The 22,666-nt window shown below is 50.5% G+C and overlaps 1 protein-coding gene across 2 annotated transcripts in view; it reads right to left on the bottom strand.

Moving 5' to 3' along the window:
- The window catches only part of CLIC6 (chloride intracellular channel 6), a 57,774-nt gene extending 38,313 nt beyond the window's left edge, over positions 1-19,461 (bottom strand). Inside the window, exon 1 of one of the 2 annotated variants that reach the window (XM_055126161.1) lies at positions 19,405-19,461. Coding sequence is in view for 1 of the 2 variants with exons in the window: in XM_055126160.1 (XP_054982135.1) it covers positions 18,214-18,399 (186 nt within the window). In the remaining variant the exon portion in view is untranslated. Of the gene's footprint in view, positions 1-18,213; positions 18,515-19,404 lie in introns of those variants that run through there. The other variant, XM_055126160.1, reaches the window with a different exon arrangement.
- Between the last annotated feature and the right edge of the window lie 3,205 nt (positions 19,462-22,666).

Raw genomic sequence — 22,666 nt, 5'->3', positions numbered from 1 at the left:
GAGGAGAGAAAGAAAGAAAGAAAGAAAGAAAGAAAGAAAGAAAGAAAGAAAGAAAGAAAGAAAGAAAGAAAGAAAGAAAGAGAGAAAGAGAGAGAGAGAGAGAAGGAGAGGAGAGAAAGAAAGAAACGTAAGTAACCTCAACTTGCTAACTGTCCTGACTCTCCCCCTTTCTCTATACACAAGAATTGGAGTGAGATCCAACTGGAAAAAATTAGTTTTAAAAAATTAATTTCTGACCTAAACTGAAACATGGGGTTTACCTTGCTTTCTCCTCAAACTAGCCTGTCATTTTGCACTGGTAAGAAGGAGACAATAGGAACAGTCTGGAACATAAAATCACCAGAGACATCAAGTCGGAAAAGTTGGCTCAGGTTTCAGGGCAGGAAAAAAATCAGACAAAAATCAGACTTTTTTTTTTTTAAGTGTGATGTTCAGAAAAACCACAAAACTTGGCTCAGACTGTGCTGCCGAGGGTAACGTCTGCGCCCGGCACGGCCAGATGTCAGGATGCCTTTGCTGTCTCTGGATCCTGACGGTTCAGGGGTTTCTCCAGCGGGGAAGGTGTTGGCTGAACTAGAAAGAGCTTGGTGAGCAGAGACCAGTCCCTGCCCCCCCCCCCCCCGCCACCCGCTGAGGCCAGGCTTCAGGAGGAGGCCACGTGGCTACCAGAAGGATCTGGAAGCGTTACCATGACCACCGTCTTCCAGGGGCTGGCTTGTTCAGTGGAGCCGGCTCAAGGCCAAAGAGGATCAGACGCTCTTCTTCAAACACGATCATGTTGGGGTCACGTCTGCAGCGGGGGACATGGCCAACCCCCTGCTTTGCGGGAAGGAAGTCTTTCCCGGGCCACACACTTCCTGTGGCAAACACTGTGAAGCCCCTTCCACCCTCTTCTCCCCCGGGGAAAGAAAAGAAGTCGCTGGGCGGGGGTGGTGCGGGGGGGGGGGCAACTTTCTATCTCAAGACCCCAGGAACACGGAGCCTGAGAGTGGCCACAGAATGTCCTCTCTCTGCCCTGTCCTGGGACAGATCACCCCCGAGGCCCCAGTGCCCAGGCGTCCCCACACTCTGAGTGGTTCCCCCTCGCTCAGGGACCAGTGCTCCCAGGGTCAGCAGTGACTTCCCACGTCAGTCTCAAGGAGATGAGCAGGAGGACGCGGCAGGGCCTGGCGCGGCTCCCGTGTTATCCCGAGTCCAGTCTGTGCCAGTCCCACTCCCGAGACGATTGCCAGATTTCAGCACCAGGGGCCGAGAGAAAACAAGGCCTGGAAATCTGGACGTAGTGGACAGAGAAGCGTTACCGTGGGAAAGGCACTTGCCTTGCGTGCACAAACCAGGGTTCAAACCCAGGCACTCTGTATTGTCCACCGAGCCCCATCAGCAGTGATCCCTGAGCACAGAGCCAGGAGTAGGCCCTGAGCACCACCAGGAGGGGAGGGAAAAGGAAGGGAAGGGGGAAGGGAGGGAACAGAACGGAACTGAACGGAACAGAACAGAACGGATGGGAACAGGAGGGAAGGGAAGGGAAGGAAGGAAATCAACTTCGGGCCAGAAGAGTCACCTTCCAGAAAACTGTCAAAATGACCCGCATAAAGGGAAAGGGTTGTTTCTTTGGCCACATCCACGCAGACCTACAGGAAAGGTGATTTGTAGGCTGTAAGGGAACCACCATGTGCTGAGGGAAGGTCCCACACACTCCCCTGACAGAGCCAGAACAGTCAAGCTGCGGCACTGGTTACTGACGAAGAGAGAAAGGACAAGACTCTGGCCAAGAGAATTTGTGTTCCTGTGAGCACTCTGAGAAACATGGGAAGGAAAATGCTCAGGTCCAAGGGGAAGCCCAAGAGCAAGGGACCCGGTTCCCGATGGGAATGCCGTCCTGATCCCGCGTCTGCCTCAGGGAGACCCAGGGTGTGCGACCATGTTCTCATGGGGAGGGGGGAAAGGGTGTGGAGGTGAGGGGAGAGGAGATGGCTGAGAATGAGAAGGGAGAGAGAGGGGAGGGGAGGGAAGAGGGAAAAAGATAAACAAGGAGAGGGGTGAAGGGGAGAGGAGAGGGGAGCAGGGGGAGGAGGGGGAGGAGAGGAAGGGAGGGAAGGGTGAGAAGCAGAGGGGGAAGGAGAGGAGTTGAGCCAGGCATCAGCCCTGAGCATCGTCAGGTGTGACCCCCAAATTCCCCTCAAAAATAAATAATAAAATAACACACCATGTGGATGCCCAGAGCCTGCTGGGGGGGATCTCTCCTTTTGTTCCAGACCCAGAAACATCCATTTAGTGCAGAGAAACAGGCCTTTCCCCGGGCCCCCTGGGTCCCCGGGTCCCTAGCAGGAACCAAAACCCACCGGAGAAATAAGGTGGAGACGAGCAAAGCCTCCTGGCACGGGGAAGAATGGGTGAGCTGAGCGCACTTCTGGGGCCGGGGGGAGCAGGGATCCGTCTGTGCCCATTCCCACCCCACATCACACCGAGGGCGACTTTATAAAAATGATCCCAACTTATTGGAAGGGAAGATCCTTTTAGGGATCAAAGCCAGTAACTTCTTCTCGTGTCTTTGGGGGGACTGGAAGTAAAATTCTAGTTTACTTGTTACTAAAAGACAGAACCAGAAATGGGGGGTGGGTGGGAAATGGGGGTCTCTGGAGAGACAGTAGGGTGGGTAAAATGCTTGTCTGTCACACAGCCCACCTGGATTTGATCCCCAGCACCTGGTATAGTCTCCGGATGCTTGCCAGGGGTGGGCCAGGAACAAACCTTGAGCATCACAGGGTGTGGCCCAAAGACAAAAAAAAATTTAAAAAAAACAAACAAACGGGGGGGTGGGGAGAGAGAAGAAGCCTGCATCCTCCCTTGGGGAGAAAAGATAAAGTTGGATTGATCTGCACGGGCTTTCCCAGGTTGCTAAATGCTAACGGAACAGCTCTTCTACAAACGCCCAGTGAAAGCGTACTGAAGGGTGTAGAAGTCTTGTCTGTCACCTCTCAGAGACCGGGAAAGACTAATAGAAGGTGACAGAGTCACAGTCCCCAGGGACTAGGTTGTTAGCTAACTTTACCATCCCTTTAAGAGGCAAAGAATGCAGAAAAGCTTCTTTCTTTGAGGAGATTCTGACACGGAGGCCATCAGAACTTGATACCCCTGCTCAAATTCTGGAATTCCTCTCTGCGTCTCCCATGGAGACAAGGCGACCAACCAGTCTTACCGCATTAACATCCTGAGAAGGGCCACTGGGTTCGGCCCTGTCATCTTTCTTCCCGCTGCCTCCCCCCACCGCCTGTCCCCTGCTTCCCCCCTGCCCCGGCTCCTGCATCACCTTCTCCCCTACACCCTGAGCCAACCTTGTCAGCATCCTCTGGTGATCATGTCCTGGTGTGGAGCAGGACGGAACCAGGTGGGCAGGGGTGGGGAAGCAGAGTGTGCGGAAGGCCAGCTGTGTCCTGCCGCTATTGCTGACTTAGTGCTTGGTGACTGCCAGGGCCCACCGACATCACTAGGGAGGGCGGCAGACGGCTGCCTGCAGACGGGAGGCCAGTGATTCCAGTCACGTGGTACAGACTCTCTGGACACTTTCCTGATCTCTTCCCCCCTTTTCTCTGCAAGACAGAAGGAACACTGAGGAGGCAGGAAAGCCTCACGTTGGCTGTTGGTCATCCCATCTTTAATCAGCCCTCTGATGCCCCCTAGCGGGGAGGGCCAGAGTCTGACCCAGCAAGAGTCTGACCCAGCAAACCCAGGGTCAGACTCAAAGACTCCCACCAGAGCCGCTCTTCAAGGCACTTAGGGAGAAGGAAGGCAGAGACGACGGCGATGGCCCTCATTCTCGTGCCCAGCGGATGGCCTCGATGGATGGTTCGGAGGCAAATAAGGCCACAAGTAGGACACATATAGGGCACGTCCCCCCTCCCAGAACGTAGAAAGGAAACGGACGTTCTGACTGCAGCGGAGTCTGTTTCAGAAAATAAACCCACGCGTATTCAATAACTAAAGGATGGATGGGTCCCTTCCTAGACGGTCTCAGCTCACGCACCCAACCAGTCATGCCAACCCGTGCCACGTGCAGTGGGGTGCAGAGTTGTCTGCACTGCGTGTGTCCGACATGCTTGTGACATGCCTCAGCGCAGGTGCTGAGGCACGGACCTCTCTCTCGAGACAAACGTCAGAGTGGTCACACTCACTGGGACCCCTCAATCCTGAGACACATCTTGCAATTTTGAAACATATATCTGCAGTTTGTTTGTTTGTTTGTTTGTTTTAAACAAAGCCTATTCATCCCAAATCTGTTCCTGGGTAAGTCTATTCCTTCCAACAACCTTAACAATCCACCCGTTATGAGACAGGTCAGGTGGCAGGGCCACCCTTGAAGTCCACCCTTGACCCACATCGTTTAATCGCTGAGCCAGATTGCCCCCAGCGTCCCAGGCTGGCCAAAAGCTTCGTGATGCCGCTGGCAGCCCCTGTCACCGCGGGGAGAATCCAGTCCTGAGAATGGAACTTGCGGCTGACCCTCAGATAGGAGTTAGGGCTGAAAAAAACTCCAGGGTAATTTTTAATCCTTATTTAATAATATGGCCTGATACCAACAGAAGCTTTTACGTGGAGATGAAAAGCTTATTTCCTTGTAAAATGCTCACGAGGAATTATTACAACAAAGGAACATCTTGTTCCAGAAAGCCTCCTGAAGAATGCAGCCTGTTTTTATACACCCTGGTCGTTTGCATTCTTGAGTGTCTGAGAGTGTCCCAACCCCATTATGGACTAGAAAAGGGAAAACGGTAGGAACCAAGCAGGGGAACTAGCTAGAAGGAGGCCCCCGGCCCACCCCAGCCCTTGGAACTTCTTCAAACCCTTCTACCTTCTCACCCAACAGATTTCCCAGCTGAGAAGGGGAACCCACACATCCCACTTGCCTCTTGTCAAGCAACCAATCTCCCCCACAGGTTAGCAGTTGAATGTGTTTATTTTTGCCCAAGCTCCTGATTGTATGAGGCTGAGATCTGGAGAAAGCATGAACTGTGGGGTCTTCTGCTTCATGGAGTTTTGACAGAGGACACCCAAGGGTATTCAACTGATGCATGGATATATTGACAGGGTCCAAGACTGCAGCACACCTTGTTTAGTATCCTGGCAGAATAAGCAGGAGGCTGGGACCCACGGCCACGGTCACACGGGCTTACCTCCAGAGGATGGTCTCAAGAGGGTCAGTGGACAGGGCAGACATGCGTAGCCTATGGGGTAAAAGCCACATGGACCACTCTGCCTGCTCCTCTGGGGCCCAACAGACACAAAGGCCCGGCCAAGTTCAGAGGGAGAGATCTAGAGCCCATTCCTAAAGAGAGACCGTCTTCAGCAGGGTGAGATAAGGTGAGTCAAAGTGTTGGAAAAAACATGCTGATAAGATTTAATTCTTTATTCACTTGAACTGGTTTTAGCAATGCCTAAACACAATGGAGTTATTGGGTTTTAGGGTGTGTGTGTGTGTGTGTGTGTGTGTGTGTGTGTGTGTGTGTGTGTGTGTGTGTGTGTGTGTGTTCAAGCATGGTATGAGCGACAATCTACCATCCTTACTATAGCTGAACTCAAAGCACCTAATTAACATGATTATTGTGAGCAGGTGGGCTGGAGCAATAGCACAGCGGGTAGGGCATTTGCCTTGCACACAGCCAACCCGGGTTCGATTCCTCCGCCCCTCTCGGAGAGCCCAGCAAGCTACCGAGAGTATCCCGCCCGCACGGCAGAGCCTGGCAAGCTACCTGTGGCGTATTCGATATGCCAAAAACAGTCACAACAAGTCTCACAATGGAGACATTGCCCGTCTCGAGCAAATTGATGAGCAACAGGATGAGAGTGACAGTGACAATGTGAACAGGCAAAGAAGACCTTGCGCTGTGACTGCATCCCTCCATCCCTCTCACCTGAGAAACATCCTTTATTAGCTCAGAAACAGCCATCTAAGAGGGGGAAGCCACTATGGCACCAGATCCAGAGGATCTAGTTCCAGTGCGCCCATCAGAGCTGTCCTGGAGAAGGGAGAGAACTGGGTCCTCTTCCGTGAACCTGTGCGATTCTGGCCAGCAAGACTCTGCCCGAGAGAGGGGAGGAGAGAGCCTGGTCCCCCTGCTGCAGAGCCAGTACCCGTGTTTTCCCGACCTTAGACACTGCTGCGGTGCAGGAAGAACCTAACCACGTCCTTCTGGCATCTTCCCAGAGTGCCCCTTTGGGTGACATCAGTATGGAGGAGGACAGCGGCAAGGACTTGGATGGGGGCCACACGAGGAGCAGGGGCCCCTCCCTGCCCAACACAGCATGGCACAGCTGGCTTCCAGAGTCAGGTTTGGGAATCCATGGGGCACCAGACTTTCTCCCCAAGTGAAGAGAAATTCCATCCTTCCTTTGGCTCGGTTGGGAATCTGGGCCTCAGAGACGGCGACTTCAAAAGACCCTGAAAGACCCAATCTCTCTTTCTCCTCGCTTTGGTCCTTTTGTCCGACCGCCAGACCAGGCACCCTCAACCCGCGCCCGTGAGTGGCCAGACTGGGTAAAGTGTTGGGTTGTACTGAATGGGACCTTTGTGGCACTTAACTCTGGAGACAGAGAATTTGATGCTTAGGAAAAAGCAGAGGCAGAAACCCATCAGATACGGAGGGGCCGTGCCCCAAGGGCTGCCTGGGCACAGCCCGCTCGGGTTCTCGCAGCACTGGGAGCGGGAGCAGCGCTCGGGGGACTCCAGCCCCGCCCCACACGCGGCGGGACTTCTGGCTGCAGATTGTCCCTCCTCCGCCTGGCACTAGCTCCCATGTCAGGCTCTGTGAAAGGGTCCACACCAGCTCGCCACAAGCGTCGGGGGCAGGGGGGGGCGGGCGGGGGGGGTGGCCAGGGAACAGTGAGGACAGAGAAGGGAATAATATGACAATAATAATTAGAAATGATCACTCTGGACAAGAATTGAGTGTTGAAAGTTGATAGAGGGATATACCTGATAAGCTTTCAGCATCTGTACTGCAAGCCAGTATGCCCAAAAAGGGAGGGAGGGAGGGGAGATAGAGAGGAGAGAGAGACAGAGACAGAGATGGAGAGAGAGACAGAGCCAGAGACAGAGATGGAGAGAGAGACAGAGCCAGAGAGAGGGAGACAGAGAGAGGGAGAGAGGGAGAGGAGAGAGGAGAAAGAGGGAGACACAGAGAGAGGAAGAGAGGGAGAGAGAGAGAGAAATAAAAGTGCCTGTCACAGAGGCAACCTGCGGGCGGAGTGGGGGGTGATGGGAGGGAACCTGGGGACACTGGTGCTGCGAAATGAAAACTGGTGGAGGGATGGGTGTTGGAACACTGTAGGACTGAAACTTAATCATGAACAGCTTTGTAAGGGTCTATCTCACAGTGATTCGATATGAAAAATCTTGGTAGTAGAAAGAAAGAAAGAAAGAAAGAAAGAAAGAAAGAAAGAAAGAAAGAAAGAAAGAAAGAAAGAAAGAAAGAAAGAAAGAAAGAAAGAAAGAAAGAAAAGAAAGGAAAGAAAGAAAGAAAGAAAAAGAAAGGAAGGAAGGAAGAAAGAAAGAAAGAAAGAAAGAAAGAAAGAAAGAAAGAAAGAAAGAAAGAAAGAAAGAAAGAAAGAAAGAGGTAAATGATTCCAGTATAAATATCAAACAATTCCCTTAAAAAATATATAGATATGACAGAAGGGAAAAATTAGTGTAGCATATTATATATATATATATATATATATATATATATATATATATATATATATATATATCTCACTGTAGCACTGTTGTCCCGCTGCTCATTGATTTGCTTGAGCAGGCACTGGTAACATCCCCATTGTGAGACTTGTTGTTACTGTTTTTGGCATATCGGATACACCACGGGTAGCTTGCCAGGCTCTGCTGTGCGGGCAGGATACTCTCAGTAGCTTGCCGGGCTCTCCAAGAGGGGCAGAGGAATTGAACCTGGGTTGGTCGCGTGCAAGGCCACACACACACACACACACACACACACACACACACACACACACACACATATATATATAAATATATATATATATATATATATATATATGTCACAGATGCGTTGACAATGCTTTTCAAAGGCGGGAGTGAAAGGTGCTCTCCCTGAGGGCTGGGTTGAGTGCGTCAGAGTGACAGCATGCGGCCTCTGAGACTCAGTTATCAAAAGCCTCTGAGGGTCTTCTCTCTGGGAGCTCTGCTCCAGGCAAATCCAAGTAGCACATCCTCCCTAGACGAGGTACAAAAGCAGCCCTCCGGGGGCAGTGAGGAATGGGTTCTCTTGCAACAGACACGTGGGTGCCCCCTCCGAAGTGAGTCCGCCTGCCCCAACCCACCTTCAGAAAAGACCACAACCTGGTCCACCTCTCAGACCGTCACTGCGGAGTCAGGCTGCTGGGAGAACACTTCCCTACCCAGGCGAACTGCATCTGTGGCTTGCTGGGGGTTTTCATTTTTTTGTATTATTTAAGTTAAAAGTCGCACACTATGGATGGACATGGAGAGTATCATGCTGAGTGAAATGAGTCAGGAGGAGAAGGCCTACCTAGAATGACGGCACTCATTTGTGGGATATTAAAAACATAATAATATGAGGCTAATATCCAAGCACAGTAGGAACAAGAGCAAGGAGGAACAGGCTAGGATAGGAAGCCTGCCTCAAGGGCGCGGGGAGAAGGCGGTCGGGATAGAGAAGGAACCATTATGACATCGGGATAGAGAAGGAACCATTATGACAAGGGTAGTTGGAAATGATCACCCTGGATAGGAATTCCATGCTAAAAGTAGGCACAGGAACACACACGATAACCTCTCAGTATCTGTGTACATAGTGCCCAGAAGGAGGGAGAAGAGAGAGAGAGACAGAGACAGAGACAGAGACAGAGAGACAGAGAGAGAGAAACAGAGACAGAGACAGAGAGACAGAGAGAGAAAGGAAATTGCCCACCATAGAGCCATAGAGCCAGGCTGTGGCGGGGGGTCGGGGGCGGGGGGAGATGGCGGGAGGGAAACTGGGGTCACTGTTGGCAGGAAATAGGAAATGGAATGGACACTGTGGAGAGATGGGTGCTGGATCATTGTATGACTGAGACCTGATCATGAACAGCTGTGTAACTATGCATCTCAAAGTGACTCAATTTAAAAAATGAAAATTTTTAAACAGTCAGATGCTGTCACATGTGGGCTATATCAGTCAGCATTTACTCCTCATTCCTTGCACGTAGGAGAAGCATCATTATTGGATACTTGGGAAAAAAACCCAAAACCCACGCCAGTGAGATTCTGACCTTAATTTAAAGGCTATTTGCTCCACTCGGAAACGATACGTAGGGTTGAAGAGACAGTGCAGCAGGTAGAGTGCTCGCCTCGAAGAGAGCCCACCCAGATTCAGTATCAGCCAGCATATATCCTGCAAGCCCCACCAAGAGTGACCTTAAGCACAAAACCAGGAATGAGCCCTGAACATCACTGGGTGTGGCCCCAAAATAAAAGAGTCTGTTGTAAGTTTACAAGAGTTAGATACCCAAGCAATATCAATTTGCATGTTTTACACAACCCCATGAAATAAGTCAATTGGTCCTAATCCATGATGTAAGGCACTTGCAAGTACTCGCGCAAACATCCATCTAAACAGAAGTACAGGACATGATTTCAATAACATGAATGAGGGCTGGAGTGATAGCACAGCACGTGGGCGTTTGCCTTGCACCTGGCCAACCTGGACTCAAGCCCCATCATCCTATACGGTCCCCAGAGCATGGCCAGGAGTAATTTCTAAGTGCAGAGCCAGAAATAACCCTGAGCATCACTGGGTGTGACCCAAAACCCAAAAATAAATAACATAAATGATGACAGTTTTGTGTACACTGAAAGGAAAATAAAATTTGTCATAATTATACCTAAAAACAACAAAAGATGGAGCCAGAGCGATAGCACAGCGGGTAGGGCATTTGCCTTGCATGCAGCCAACCCGGGTTCGATCCCCGGCATCCCATATGGTCCCCCAAGCACCGCCAAGAGTAATTCCTGAGTGCAAAGCCAGGAGTAACCCCTGAGCATCGCTGGGTGTGACCCCAAAAAAAGCAAAAATAAATAAATAAATAAATAAATAAAAATAAAAACAACAAAAGATTGACAATGTCTTAGGCTTCACTTATCGTTAAAAAAAAAATAGTCCAGGGGCTGGAGCAACAGCACAGCAGGTAGGGCATTTGCCTTGCACTCGGCCAACCCAGGTTTGATTCCCAGCATCCCATATGGTCCCCTGAGCACCGCCAGGGGTGATTCCTGAGTGCAGAGAGCCAGGAGTAACCCCTGTGCATCGCAGAGGTGTGATCCAAAAAGCAAAAAAAAAAAAAAAAAAAATAGTCCATAAACCTCCAAGACAAAAAAAACCCTCAAATATCTCATACGGAAAACAACATGCTCCTGTTTTGCATACAATCAAAACATCCAGAAATGATCAGGAATAAACACAAATGTCATTTCTGAATATGGAATACCCAGCTGTAATACTTACAGGCTTTATAGTCTGGACAATCTGCGTGGCCTGCTGTTTTAAGGTGCTAGGACCACTTGCTGCACAGAGATAGATTACTGATACAGTGAAAAATATCTAGATATTTATTTGGGATTCTCTCCAGGAAGAAGAATGAGAACCTGGGGTGAGCAAGGGGAGAATATTTACTCTGCATTGTATTGTATCTTTTTATACTTAGGAAACAGTTTATTATCCTAATTTTTTGTTTGTTTTTGGGTTACACTCATCTGTGCTCTGGGTTTAATCCTGGCTCACTGCTCACAGATCAATATTGGCAGACTCAGGGGACCCTGTGGGGTATCAGGGATCAAACACAGGTTGGCCACATGCAAGGCAAACACCCTACTTATAGTACTATAGCTCTGGGCCCTGTTATCATAACATTTTTTTTCAAACAAGCAATGTATTTCACAAAATCCTATAAAATATGTGAATCACCAAACTGTGCATAAATATGTTGAATCTCTTTTAGTTCAACTATACTTAAATCAAGAACACTTCTTTTTTTTTTTTTTTTGCTTTTTGGGTCACACCCAGCGATGCTCAGGGGTTACTCCTGGCTTTGCACTCAGGAATTACTCCTGGCAGTGCTTGGGGGACCATATGGGATGCCGGGGATCGAACCCGGGTCGGCCGCGTACAAGGCAAACGCCCTACCCGCTGTGCTATCGCTCCGGCCCCGAAATCAAGAACACTTCTAACCACCTACATATAAGATCCATTTGCACCCAGAAACAAGGATCAGAGTTCTGGATTACACACAGAATTTAGTCTACTAACTATGACAGACATGGCTGATTCTTTAGTCAACAGCAGTTGCCCTCATCTCTCTGCTAAATAGCACTTGGGCCAAGATCAATGCCTCTAGCCCCTGCGTGTGAAAGAAAGTAGGTCTATTTGGTGGGGTGGGGGGGCCCAAGGGTGCTCAGAAGATCCAGAAGCCCCTTCTTGGCAATTCCCCACCAACAGGCACATAGGTCAGTGTGAGGGTCCTAGGATTCAGTGCTACAAGGACCCTGTAGCATCTGAGGTCACTTATACCACCCTGGGCTGCATCCAGCCATGCAGTGCCAGGAACGGAACTAGAGTCGGCTGCGTGCAAAGCAAGTGCCCCACCTCCCCCACTATCTCCCAGCCCCTGGAAGCAGGTTTAAGCAAGGCTATGGAAAACTTTTTCGTCAAGGGTCCCCTAGCAAACATTTCCTGAAGAACTAGGCATTGTCTTCCCACGGGAGGCAGAACTACCTTCCCCAGCAGTGTCAAGCAGAGCCTGTCTCTGCGTCGACTCTCTGCCGGCAAAAGAGTAGGAGGGTTTGGGGTGTGGGGGGGGGGATCAGTGATGAGAAAGAAGGGGGGTTCAGGAGGTTTAAACATCCACCTCCCCAACAATGAGAGAAATGCTTTTCTTCGTAGGAACTCAGAGAATGAGCAGAGCTAAGCCAATTTTAGAAAAATCTGGAAGAATTTTCAACCGGGAATTAACAGTGAGTCCTGTTCTCTGCATCTCACCAAATACCACACGAACTCTATAGCGGCCACACTTGCAGGGAGTCCTCAGTCAGATACTCCTGTGGCCCCTACTCAGCCTTCCTCCCTCTGCTCCATTCAGGCAGCCTTGTTGGGGGAGGGGGTCCTCATGTACCTAGACTTAGAGTCACAGCCCAGCTGGCTACCAGGAGCCAATAGTTGGGATACGTTCCACCATGTGGTGTCACAATGCTTAAGATGGCTGTGTGGCTGGGGCGATAGCACAGCGGGGAGGGCACTTGCCTTGCAAGCAGCCAACCCAAGTTCGATCCCAGGCATTCCAGTTGGTTCCCTGAGCCTTCCAGGAGTAATGTCTGAGGGCAGAGCCAGGAGTAAGCCCTGAACACCACCAGGTGTGGCCCAAATTCAAACTAAGTGTGTGTGTGTGTGTGTGTGTGTGTGTACACAAGCACGTACACACAGATGTGTAAGCATGTGTGTATGCATGTATCTGAAGGAACAATTCTAGATGATGAGACCACGGAACCCTGCCTTCCTCGAGATTTTATTTGTTCCATCATCAGTCTCACTGCTCGAGAGAATCCAAATGGGATGGAAAATGCACATTTTTTTTCCAGTTCAGGGGCAGTTGTTGGTAAACACTAAGAGGTTTGGTGTCCAAAATGCCATTTCAGAAATTCTTAAGAGCTTAGCCCAGGCTGATTCTCTCATCTTGAAGGGTTTGGGGTCTTGTGAAATTCCCTGGGAAATTCATCTCTTAAACGGTCATCCCCCTGAACCCGGCCTCGGAGTTGACAAGGTGGTTCAAAGCACCAAACCCATCAGAGAAATTTCCTTTCTCGGTGACTGAGCTTTCCCAGGGCTGTGGTTCTTCCTTCACTCATGGAAGTTAATATTTTGTTTGTCATCTGATCGTGTGATCGTGTTGCTACCCTTTGTTAGGGGTACAGAAGAATCTTATAACTAAATATATTGCAGGGTTGCCCTATACTTTAGTGATAAATAATTAACATTTCTTGGGGAAAGCAAATCTCAAATTTATCAGGGTCAGCAGTGAATATACCACACAATAATTCAAGGAAGCATTTCTTGGCCAGTTCTATAGGCTTCTGACTCTTTCGCATCCCAGAATATCTTCCTGTCTGTGTACCAAACAAAAGGGCAAATCAATAAATGACAATTCTCATAAAGCTGGGCAACAGAAAATGTGAAATAACTACAAACAGAAGCAGACTTTATTAGGATATGTTACTGGTTTTTAAGTAAATAGTTTCTGATAGATATGTAACCATCTTACTTTTTTAAGTAGGGAAAATATGTAAAAGTGAAAAGTTCACAAACAAGATATAGGAGGGGCCAGAGAGATGGCACAGTGGTTAGGTGCCTATCTTGCACATGGCTGACCAGATTTGCTCCTGGCATAGCACATGGTCCCCAGAGCCCCACCAGGAGTAATTCCTGAGCACAGTTGAGTGTGTCCCCAAAACAAAACGAAACAAAGAAAAAGAATATAGGAAGCCAAAATTTTAACGCATTTACTACATTCTCAAATGAAGGCGGCGGAGTGTGTGTGTGTATGTGTGTGGGGGGCAGAGGGGAGGTTGTGGAAGGATATTCTAGTGCTCTCCCTACGGGCCAGCTCTGTGGATCCTACATTCAGGCAGTGGCCTAGAAACCCCACGACAAGAACGCTCGGATACAAAATCCAAATACAGGAGAGTTGAAAGAAGGAAGCTCGAAAAGGAAAATCTGGCAAATAAATCTACTCTGGTTTAAAATCACGTATTATAACTCGAAAGATAAACTAGGCTGCACTGCTTTTGCTTGATTTCTCTTTTTAGAGTCTCTTCTAGAGAGAAGGTAGAGGGGCTGGAGAGATTACAGTGGGGAAGGCGCTTGCCTGGCACATGGCTGACCCAGTTTTAGTCCCCAGAACCCAACAAACACCACCCGGTGTGGCCCCAAACTAAGAAAGAAAGGAGAGAGGAAGGTGAAGCAGGATGTAGGAAAAGTGACCTGTGCCAACAAACGTATGAAATGCGTCTTCAGAGACCCTTAGGTGTGTCAAAGTTTCAGTCGTTGCTGAAAATTAATCCATCTGTAAATCTGGTTTTTTTCCCCTTGAGGAAAAAAAAGGCAGGGGAGAGCAATAGCAACCTCAAATTAGTCATCAGAGCAGAACATTCTGGATAGAATTCATCACAGGCCTATCACTTCTACCGATACATTCTACTCCCAAGCAGAATCGGAGACGGCTTACTTTACTTTTTCTAGCATTCTTCCCCAGCGAATGGAGCTAATTAGGATTTGCAGGGGAAAAAAAAAAAGGCAAAGCAGGGATGGGTGGGGATTGGATTGATTCTGTGCAAAATCAATTTATGTTTATGGCTGCTGAGCAGATGTACCCATCAGAGCTCTCGGTTATGGTCTGGAGAGATAATACACGGAGTAAGGCATGTGCCTTGCATGAGGCCAACCCTGGTTTCATCCCCGGCACCACATATGTGTCCCTGACCACTATTAGCTATGACCCCCCCTGAGCAGAGCCAGGAATAAATCCTGAGCACCACTGGGTGTGACCCCCCAAAGTTGTTTTTTTTTTTTAAGTTCAGACTTATCCAGTGCTTTTTATCAAGCCAGGTGTTACTCTAAGTGTTTTCCATCATCAATTCTTAAATTCCCACAATAACTTCACAGGGCCCTATTATTGTCCCCATTGTACCCAGAAGCAACAAAATCACAGACTTGCCAAAGATCACACAGCAAGAATGTAGCCCAGCAAGAAAGATTTTGAGTTCTCAAGTCCATGTTCTTGATCCCCATACCACTACTGCATGCAGACAGTCACGGGTCCTTTATCCTGTCTGGACCCTGACTCCCAGGGGAAGACAGCATGACGACTTCACACGGCCCAGGGAAGAGTCCAACTGCAGGAGGGCGGGGCCGTGTGTCAATGAGTCTCCACAGCGGGGTGGACACCCAACGCTGCCCAGAGGGCATGATGCCTGTCTTGAACAGGTCACAGATGACCAGGCAGGGGGCCAGAGAAGAGGTCGGGGGTGGAAGGTAGAACTTAATTCAAGCAGAGAATACAACTCACCCAGATTTTCTTTCTTTCTTTCTTTCTTTCTTTCTTTCTTTCTTTCTTTCTTTCTTTCTTTCTTTCTTTCTTTGTTCTTCCTTCCTTTCTTTCTTTCTTTCTTTCTTTTTTCTTTCTTCCTTCCTTTCTTTCTTTCTTTCTTTCTTTCTTTCTTTCTTTTTTCTTTCTTCCTTTCTTTCTCTCTTTCTCTCTTTCTTTCTTTTTTATGGCTTTTTGGCATTTTGGGTCACACCCAGCGATGCTCAGGGGTGACTGCAGCTCTGCACTCAGAAATCACTCCTGGCGGGCCCGGAACGATAGCACAGTGGGTAGGGTGTTTGCCTTGCATGCGGCTGACCCGGGTTCAATCCCCGGCATCCCATATGGTCCCCCAAGCACCGCCAGGAGTAATTCCTGAGTGCAAAGCCAGGAGTAACCCCTGAGCATCGCTGGGTGTGACCCAAAAAGCAAAAAAAAAAGAAAAAAGAAATCACTCCTGGCAATGCTCAGGGGACCCTAAGGGATGCGGGGGATGGAACCCAATTCAGCCACATGCAAGGCAAAGGCCCTCCCTGCTGTTCTATGGCTCCTGTCCTCACACAGAATTTCAAGGCAAACAAGAGTGAATTAACTGACATGACAGCATCGTGAATAACGGGAGGCTCGGAACAGCCAGAGGCGACATGAATGACAACACACAAACCTTCTGGCCTGGCAAAGGAGCGTGAACTCAGCTGGAATTCTGCCATGAACGTAAAAACCAAAACAAAACCTTAGAAATATATATTTTGCTTTTTTTTTCTTTTTGGGTCATACCCAGCGATGCTTGGGGGTCGCTCCCAGCTCTGCACTCAGGAATTATTCCTACCAGAGCTCGGGGGACCATATGGGATGTTGGAATTGAACCTGGGTCAGCCGCGTGCAAGACAAACGCCCTACCGGCTGTGCTATCACTCCAGCTTCCCACCCCCCATTTTTTTTTAAATAACCAAGAAGGACAAAAGGATTCCACCTCTTTTCCAATCTCACTGGCTATGGCGAATAAACCAGAGTGTGGGTGACAGGCAGCAGGGGGACCAGCTGAGAAACAGTCACAATATTTTGAAACTGGAGCAGAGGCTGCGCTACTGGCTCTGGGGTCCTGTAGCCTGAGATCAGAGCTGTGGGGAATGTCTTAAACCAGATTAGGGGCCTGCACACCCACACACACCACTGGGTGAGTTCCTCCCGCCTCTTCTGCAAGGCTGCCCGCCCCAAGGCATGGTCCAGGACTCCTGCCTTTGGTGGGGTGGTCCCATCAGCTAAGAATGACCCCAGTTTCCCAGATAGAGAAGGGAACACCAAGTAATATGTGATTGGAGATCCTGCACAGGAAGGGAGATGCACGCTGAAAGTAGACTAGAGACTGAACAGGATGACCACTCAATACCCCTACTGCAAACCACAACACCCAAAAGGAAAGAGAGATATCAAATTGGAATGCCCTGCCACAGAGGTGGGGTGGGGTGGGGGGATGGGATTGAGGGGGTGGGAGGGATACTGGGTTCATTGGTGGTGGAGAATGGACACTGGTGGAGGGATGGGCTCTCAAACATTGCATGAGGGAAAAACAAGCACGAAAATATGTGAATCTGTAACTGTACCCTCACTGTGACTCACTAATTAAAAAATAAATAAATTTAAATAATACAAAAAAATAAAAAAAGAATGCCCCCGGTTTGACTAGCTGCGGGGAACCTTTCCCCTGGTCAGGAAATGTGTGTCCTTTCCCATGCTCCGGTCACAAAGGTGGTTCTTGACATTCAGGTGCACTCTGCTGGGGGCTGATTTCTGATTTGGGCTTAGAAGGAGTGGCTTACGGCGCAGAAGTTTCGGAGAGCATGCTGGAAGTGTTAGGGAGGCTTACCAATCAAGGGGCGACAGACGCACATTCTTAACCCGATTATCTTCCCCTTCCCTGCCCAGCTGAAAGTACTCAAAAGGACATTTTTTTAAAAATGCCTCCCCTCCCCCACCGAGCTGCCACTAGACCTTGCCCCTTATTTCAGATAACTCGTAGAAGTATCTATTTTCACTCAAAACTCCACCCCGCACCCCCCCCCCAATCCCATCCCTGGTCTCTCGAACCTGCTAAAAGCTGCAATGGTCCCTAAATATTACAAACTATTTAAAGTAAACTTTCCGTGACCCGCCAAATCACACTCCCCCAGTGCCTACCAAAAAGAAGTAATACCTTGACCCAGTTGAAATCTGTGTCCAGTTCTGAACCTGGGGGTACACACACGCGCACACACACACACACACACACACACACACACACACACACACACACCCTGCCTCTTTTCCTTCAAGCACAAGAACTTCCTTGGGGTAGAAACGCCTTTGTGATTTTCTTTAAAAGCCAAATTCTTGAATTAACCTCCAGAACAGTGGCCTGTTAAAGGTTTTCAGGACATGTGGGGCTGGAGCAATAGCACTCAGCAGAAAGGGGTTCTATCCCCTGGACCCCATATGGTCCCCTGAACACCGCCAGGAGTAATTCCTCGGCACCAGGGGTAAGGCCTGACCCACGGCCGGGTGTGTCCTTCCCTCCATCCCCACCCAAGAAAAGAAATTTCAGTTCGGGTACCAGAAACACAGTAGATGGCCGTGCTGACCCAGGTTCTACCCTGGGTACCAGCCAGGAGTAACCGCCCAGCACAGAGCCAGGGGTAAGCCCTGAGCCTCCCCCATCCCCCACGAAAATAATCCACAAGAGTTTCAGGACATTAAGCCTTTATCCGATGTAATGTGTGCATATATTTCCTCCCATTCCGTGGGGTGCCTTTTCATTTGAGAGCTTTGGAGAGATTTTCCACTAACTGGAACCTGACTTTCTGTCTGCTATGAATATGAAAGACATGGGGTTCACTTAGAAAATATTCTCCAAGGGTGCTGCACGCCCTCCTGTCGCAGCTTCCCCGCCCCTTAAATCCTACGCAAACTCGCCCTGTAAAGTAAATGCGTCTCCGGGCCGCGCGCGGGTCTCCGCGCTGCTGGCGACCGCCGCGACGCGCGCGGGCCGAGGGGCGCAGGGTGGGGGGAGCTAGGAGGTGGCCGGGGCCGCGTTACCTTCACGAAGAGGGTGATGTCGTGCTCCTGGCCGGGCGCGCCCTCCTCCTGCGCCCCGTCGTCGTCTGCCCGGGGCCCGTTGGCCGGCGCGGGCTCCCCGGGGCGCTCCTCCGCCAGGTGGTTGCTGACCTGCGCCTGGGGCTCCGCAGCCGCGTCCTCCCCGTCGGGGCTACCCTCGGGGGGCATCTCCTCCTCCTCCTTCTTCTCCTCCTCCTCCTCCTCTTCCTGGACAGGCCCCTCGGGTACCTCTGCCTCTGGGGTCTCCTCAGGGGTCCCTCCCTGGCCCCTTTCCTGTCCTACGTCTGCGCTCGCCTCCCCTCCCGCGTCCGGCGCGCCCTCCCCGTCCGCAGCCCCCGAAAGCTCCCCGGGCGCGTCCCCCGCTGCGCGCTCTGCCGCCGCCGCCTCCTCCTCCTCCTCGGTCGCCTGGCTTTGGGGCTGGGGACGGAGATCGCCCGCGTCCCCGGGCTCGCCCTCCTCGTACGGCCCCTCGGCGACTTCGCCGGGCCCCGCGGACCCCTCGGAGTCCATGCCCACCCCGGGCGCGCTCTCTCCCGGTCCCTCGGACCTGCTCTCCGGCTCCCCGGGCTCCCCGGGCTCCCCCGCAACTTCTCCGAAGCCCTCCTCCTGCACCCGCTCCCCGCCCTGCGCCTCCTCCGGGGCGCCCTCGCCCGCCTCGGCCTCGGCCTGGGCACCGTCGGCTCCCGGTGTCCGGTTCCCTGGGTGGCCGGTCCCGCTCCCTCCGTCCGGCGCGGCGCCTCCTTCCTCCTGCCCCGCTGCCGTCGCGGCTGCGCCCGCCCCCTCGGCCCCCGGCGTCTCCGGGGCGCCCGCGCTCGCCTCCTCCCGCTCCGCCTCCGGCTCCGCGCCCCCCACCTGCGGCTCCAGCACGTCGGGCGGGCCCTGGGCCCCCGGGGCGCCCCCGTTCTGCTCCGCCACCTCGGTCATGACCGCGGACCCGGGTCCCTGGACGCACCGCCTTCCCGGCTGCCCAGCGAGAGGCGCGGGACCCGGGGCGCGCGGCGGCAACCCCTCGGGGCCCGGCGCACACGGACGGAGACGGAATCCGCCGCCGGGTGTCAGTGGCTGCGGCCCTTCTCTTGAGTTTATACTTTCTGGATTCTTCCACTGCCCCCTGTTTCTCCACTAGCGCCTACCGGCTCCTTTTCACCCAGACCCTGAGTTTCCAATTCCTACCCCGGTTGGCCGGAGGCACGGGCCGCCCCGAGGCAGCGCCTAGCTGGGGGAGGTTCCAGTTCTCTCCTGCGCCCTTTGAAGCGCCTGGCCTGCTGTCCTGGGTTGACCAGAAGTCCTTGGAGCCAACTCCATGCCCCTGGAACTTGGGCGGAGTTTGTGGCCCCCCTTCTCTCCCCACGTTTGGGTGGCCTGGGAGCACGGCCAATGAGAGCCTTTCTCCTGACCTGGAGGCTCGCGGCGAAGAGAGCCTGGTTGTGCTGGTCACTTGGGTGTTTTCTGGAACAGCATCAAGAATCAGAGTCCTTAGGATTAACCACCACCACCACCACCCCTCCGCCCCCAACACACTCCATTGCCATTTTGCTATAAAATTCAGTTAGGTGTCCACACCTGGGGTCAAGGGACGCACACACAGATCACTCCTGCCAGAGTTTGGGGCCCCGCATTGGTGCTAGGATGGACCCCTGGTCAGCTCCCCCGCAAGGAAAGTGCCCGGCCTGCTGCCCCATCTCTCCAGCTCCACATCGCCCCAGCCTCACTTCCTTACAGAGGTTAAAGCAGCGTAAGGAGAGAGCGCAGAGCATCCGAGAGCGTGCACTGCACAACTGCGCAGTCCCCGCGAGTGCCATGGGGACTGAGCTCCAAGCACCAAACCCGAAGTAAGCATCCACCCCCACCAAAAAAAAAAAAAGAAAGAAAGAAAGCAAGAAGGATGAAGCTAGCTGGGTTAGCCCCAAAGAGACTAGTGGACTAATAGATTAGTAGACTAGTGGCTTTACATAAACCCTGTGTGACCAGATGAGCCAAAGAAAGCAGAATCCTGTGGAAACCTGAGAAAAATGCCTGAATGCTGATGCTCATGTTACATAAGGGACGTGCTGGGCTCAAGGCAAGAACTTTCCCACTGGGGGCTTTGGACCCTGTAAATCATCTGAGGAGTTCCGGTACTCCCACTTCCAAAAACTCGGCAAAATGAAAGCAGCTCTGTGGGTCTTTGCTTCCCGTGGGAGTCGCCTGAAACTCTGCCCTTTCGCCAGCTTTTTGTGTTTGGAGATGAGGATCAGTCATGAGTGGCCTAGGACCCATTGAAAGGCTGTTGCCTTATTTGCGCCTTATCTGCCCCCTTGGGAACATTGGGAGTAGTTAGCTCTGTAGTTTGCTTTTAATAACAAACCCGCTGGGACTGAGGGTGTGACTTCCGGTATCACGGTATGGGGGTGCATCTGTCTTGCATTAGTGAGTGCCCGGTTGCATCTCTGTCTCTGGGCTCCACTGAAAGAATAGAATAATAAATAATAATAACAAACCAGATGTCTCCAGTGCTCTGCTTTCACAGGGAACTAAGTTAAAGGCACATTATACTTGCATAAATAATAATATTTTATCTCTAGCTCAAGCAACTTTTCCTTTTAATTTTTATTAAGATACTATACTTGACAAAATTGTCCGTAATAGAGTTGTTCCAACAGCAGCAATATTCCAACGCCAACTTGACCACCAGTGTCCCCTCCTTCCACCAATGTCCCCACATTCCCTCTGGTCCCTTGGCAGGCATATAACAAATTTATTTCATATGACTTGTTCTCACAAAACTTAAAGGAATGGCAAATGGCATTATCTGAAAATAAATCAATAAAAGTCAGTTTGTGATGACTGATGGCTAAGTGATTTTGACCAATATAAATAAGATGTTAATTCATTATTGAAAATGTATAAAAATATCTTGGTAAGGTAGAAGAAAATATGCCTTGCTTAATCTAGTAGACAGCAAACATAGACATGGTTAATGAATGCCACACACTAGGGCAATTTTGATTTTTTAAAAATGACCCGATGACCTAGAGAGGTAATACAGTGGGAAAGGTGCTTGCCTCATATGCATTCAATCTCGTACTAGCCAATCACACTATATGGTCCCCAGAACTCCCCTCGTCCAGGTGTGATCCCTGAGCACAGAGTCAGGAGTGAGTGCCAAGCCCCACCAGATGTAGCCCCAAAACTTTAAAAAAAAAAAAGTAAAACAAATGAAAATGTTTCAGTGCTCCAGCCAGAGGAAGCTAGCATGTCTTGGGGGTGGGGGTGGGGGAGAGGAGGTTCAAACAGAGTCAAGGTGATTAGTGAAGTTAAACACGGGAGAGTTGACTGAGGGCTGAGAGCTGGTCCCAAGGGTGTCCTTGAAAGGTAAAATCAGGAGCAAGTCTATCTGGGCTCCACCTGACCCCACGTATCTCACAGGACATCGAAAGGCTTCAGATACGCGATTATGGACCCTTTACATTCCTTAGCTTGCCTCGGTATCGACACCATTCTGGCTGTAAAGCCTTCCACCTCTGCACGAGAATCTTATCAGCAATTTTAGACTTGTAAAATGCACACTCACTCATGTGCATTCTGCAAAGTTCTTCGCTTTTCTGTAATTAAAAATGTGCTATTGGTCAGAGAGTATGTACAGAGTAAGGTGCTTGCATGGTTTGCTGCCCACCCGGGTTCTGTCCCCAGCACCACACAGGGGCCTCTGAGCCCCCGAGGGATGATCCTACAGGAGCAGGAATAAGCCCTGAGCACAGCTGGGTGTGGCCCAGCTATCAAACTTAAAATGTACTCTTGAAAAATAAATATATCCTCAATGCATGGGAGGGAGAGGGAGAGAGAGAGAATGAGAATATTATAGAGGCTGTATGTAAGCAATGAATAAGTTTGAGAACTCCCTCCCATCACAGACCTCTGAGCTAGAGAGAAAAGAAAAAAGCAAAGAATTCAAAATGTACCTTGGATAATATTAGACTTTACAAACATAAACCTGGATCCGTGCACACGTGCACAGGGTAAAAACTTGGTCCCTTTCCCCATTTGACCCAGCAATACCACTGCTGGGAATATATCCCAGAGAGGCAAAAAAGTACAATCGAAACAACATCTGCACATGTATGTTCATTGCAGCACTGTTTACAATAGCCAGAATCTGGAAAAAACCCGAATGCCCCAGAACGGATGACTGGTTGAGGAAACTTTGGTACATCTATACAATGGAATACTATGCAGCTGTTAGAAAAAAGGAGGTCAAGAATTTTGTAGTTAAGTGGATGGGCATGAAAAGTTTCATGCTGAGTGAAATGAGTCAGAAAGAGAGAGACAGACATAGAAAGATTGCACTCATCTATGGTATATAGAATAACAGAGTGGGAGACTAACACCCAAGAACTGTAGAAATAAGTACCAGGAGGTTGACTCCATGGCTTCGAGGCTGGCCTCACGTTCCGGG

Source organism: Sorex araneus, chromosome 2 (genome assembly GCF_027595985.1).
Source record: "Sorex araneus isolate mSorAra2 chromosome 2, mSorAra2.pri, whole genome shotgun sequence".
NCBI lineage: Eukaryota > Metazoa > Chordata > Mammalia > Eulipotyphla > Soricidae > Sorex > Sorex araneus.
Note: the sequence above shows the minus strand (reverse complement) of the source record. Positions and strands in the feature narration are given on the sequence as shown.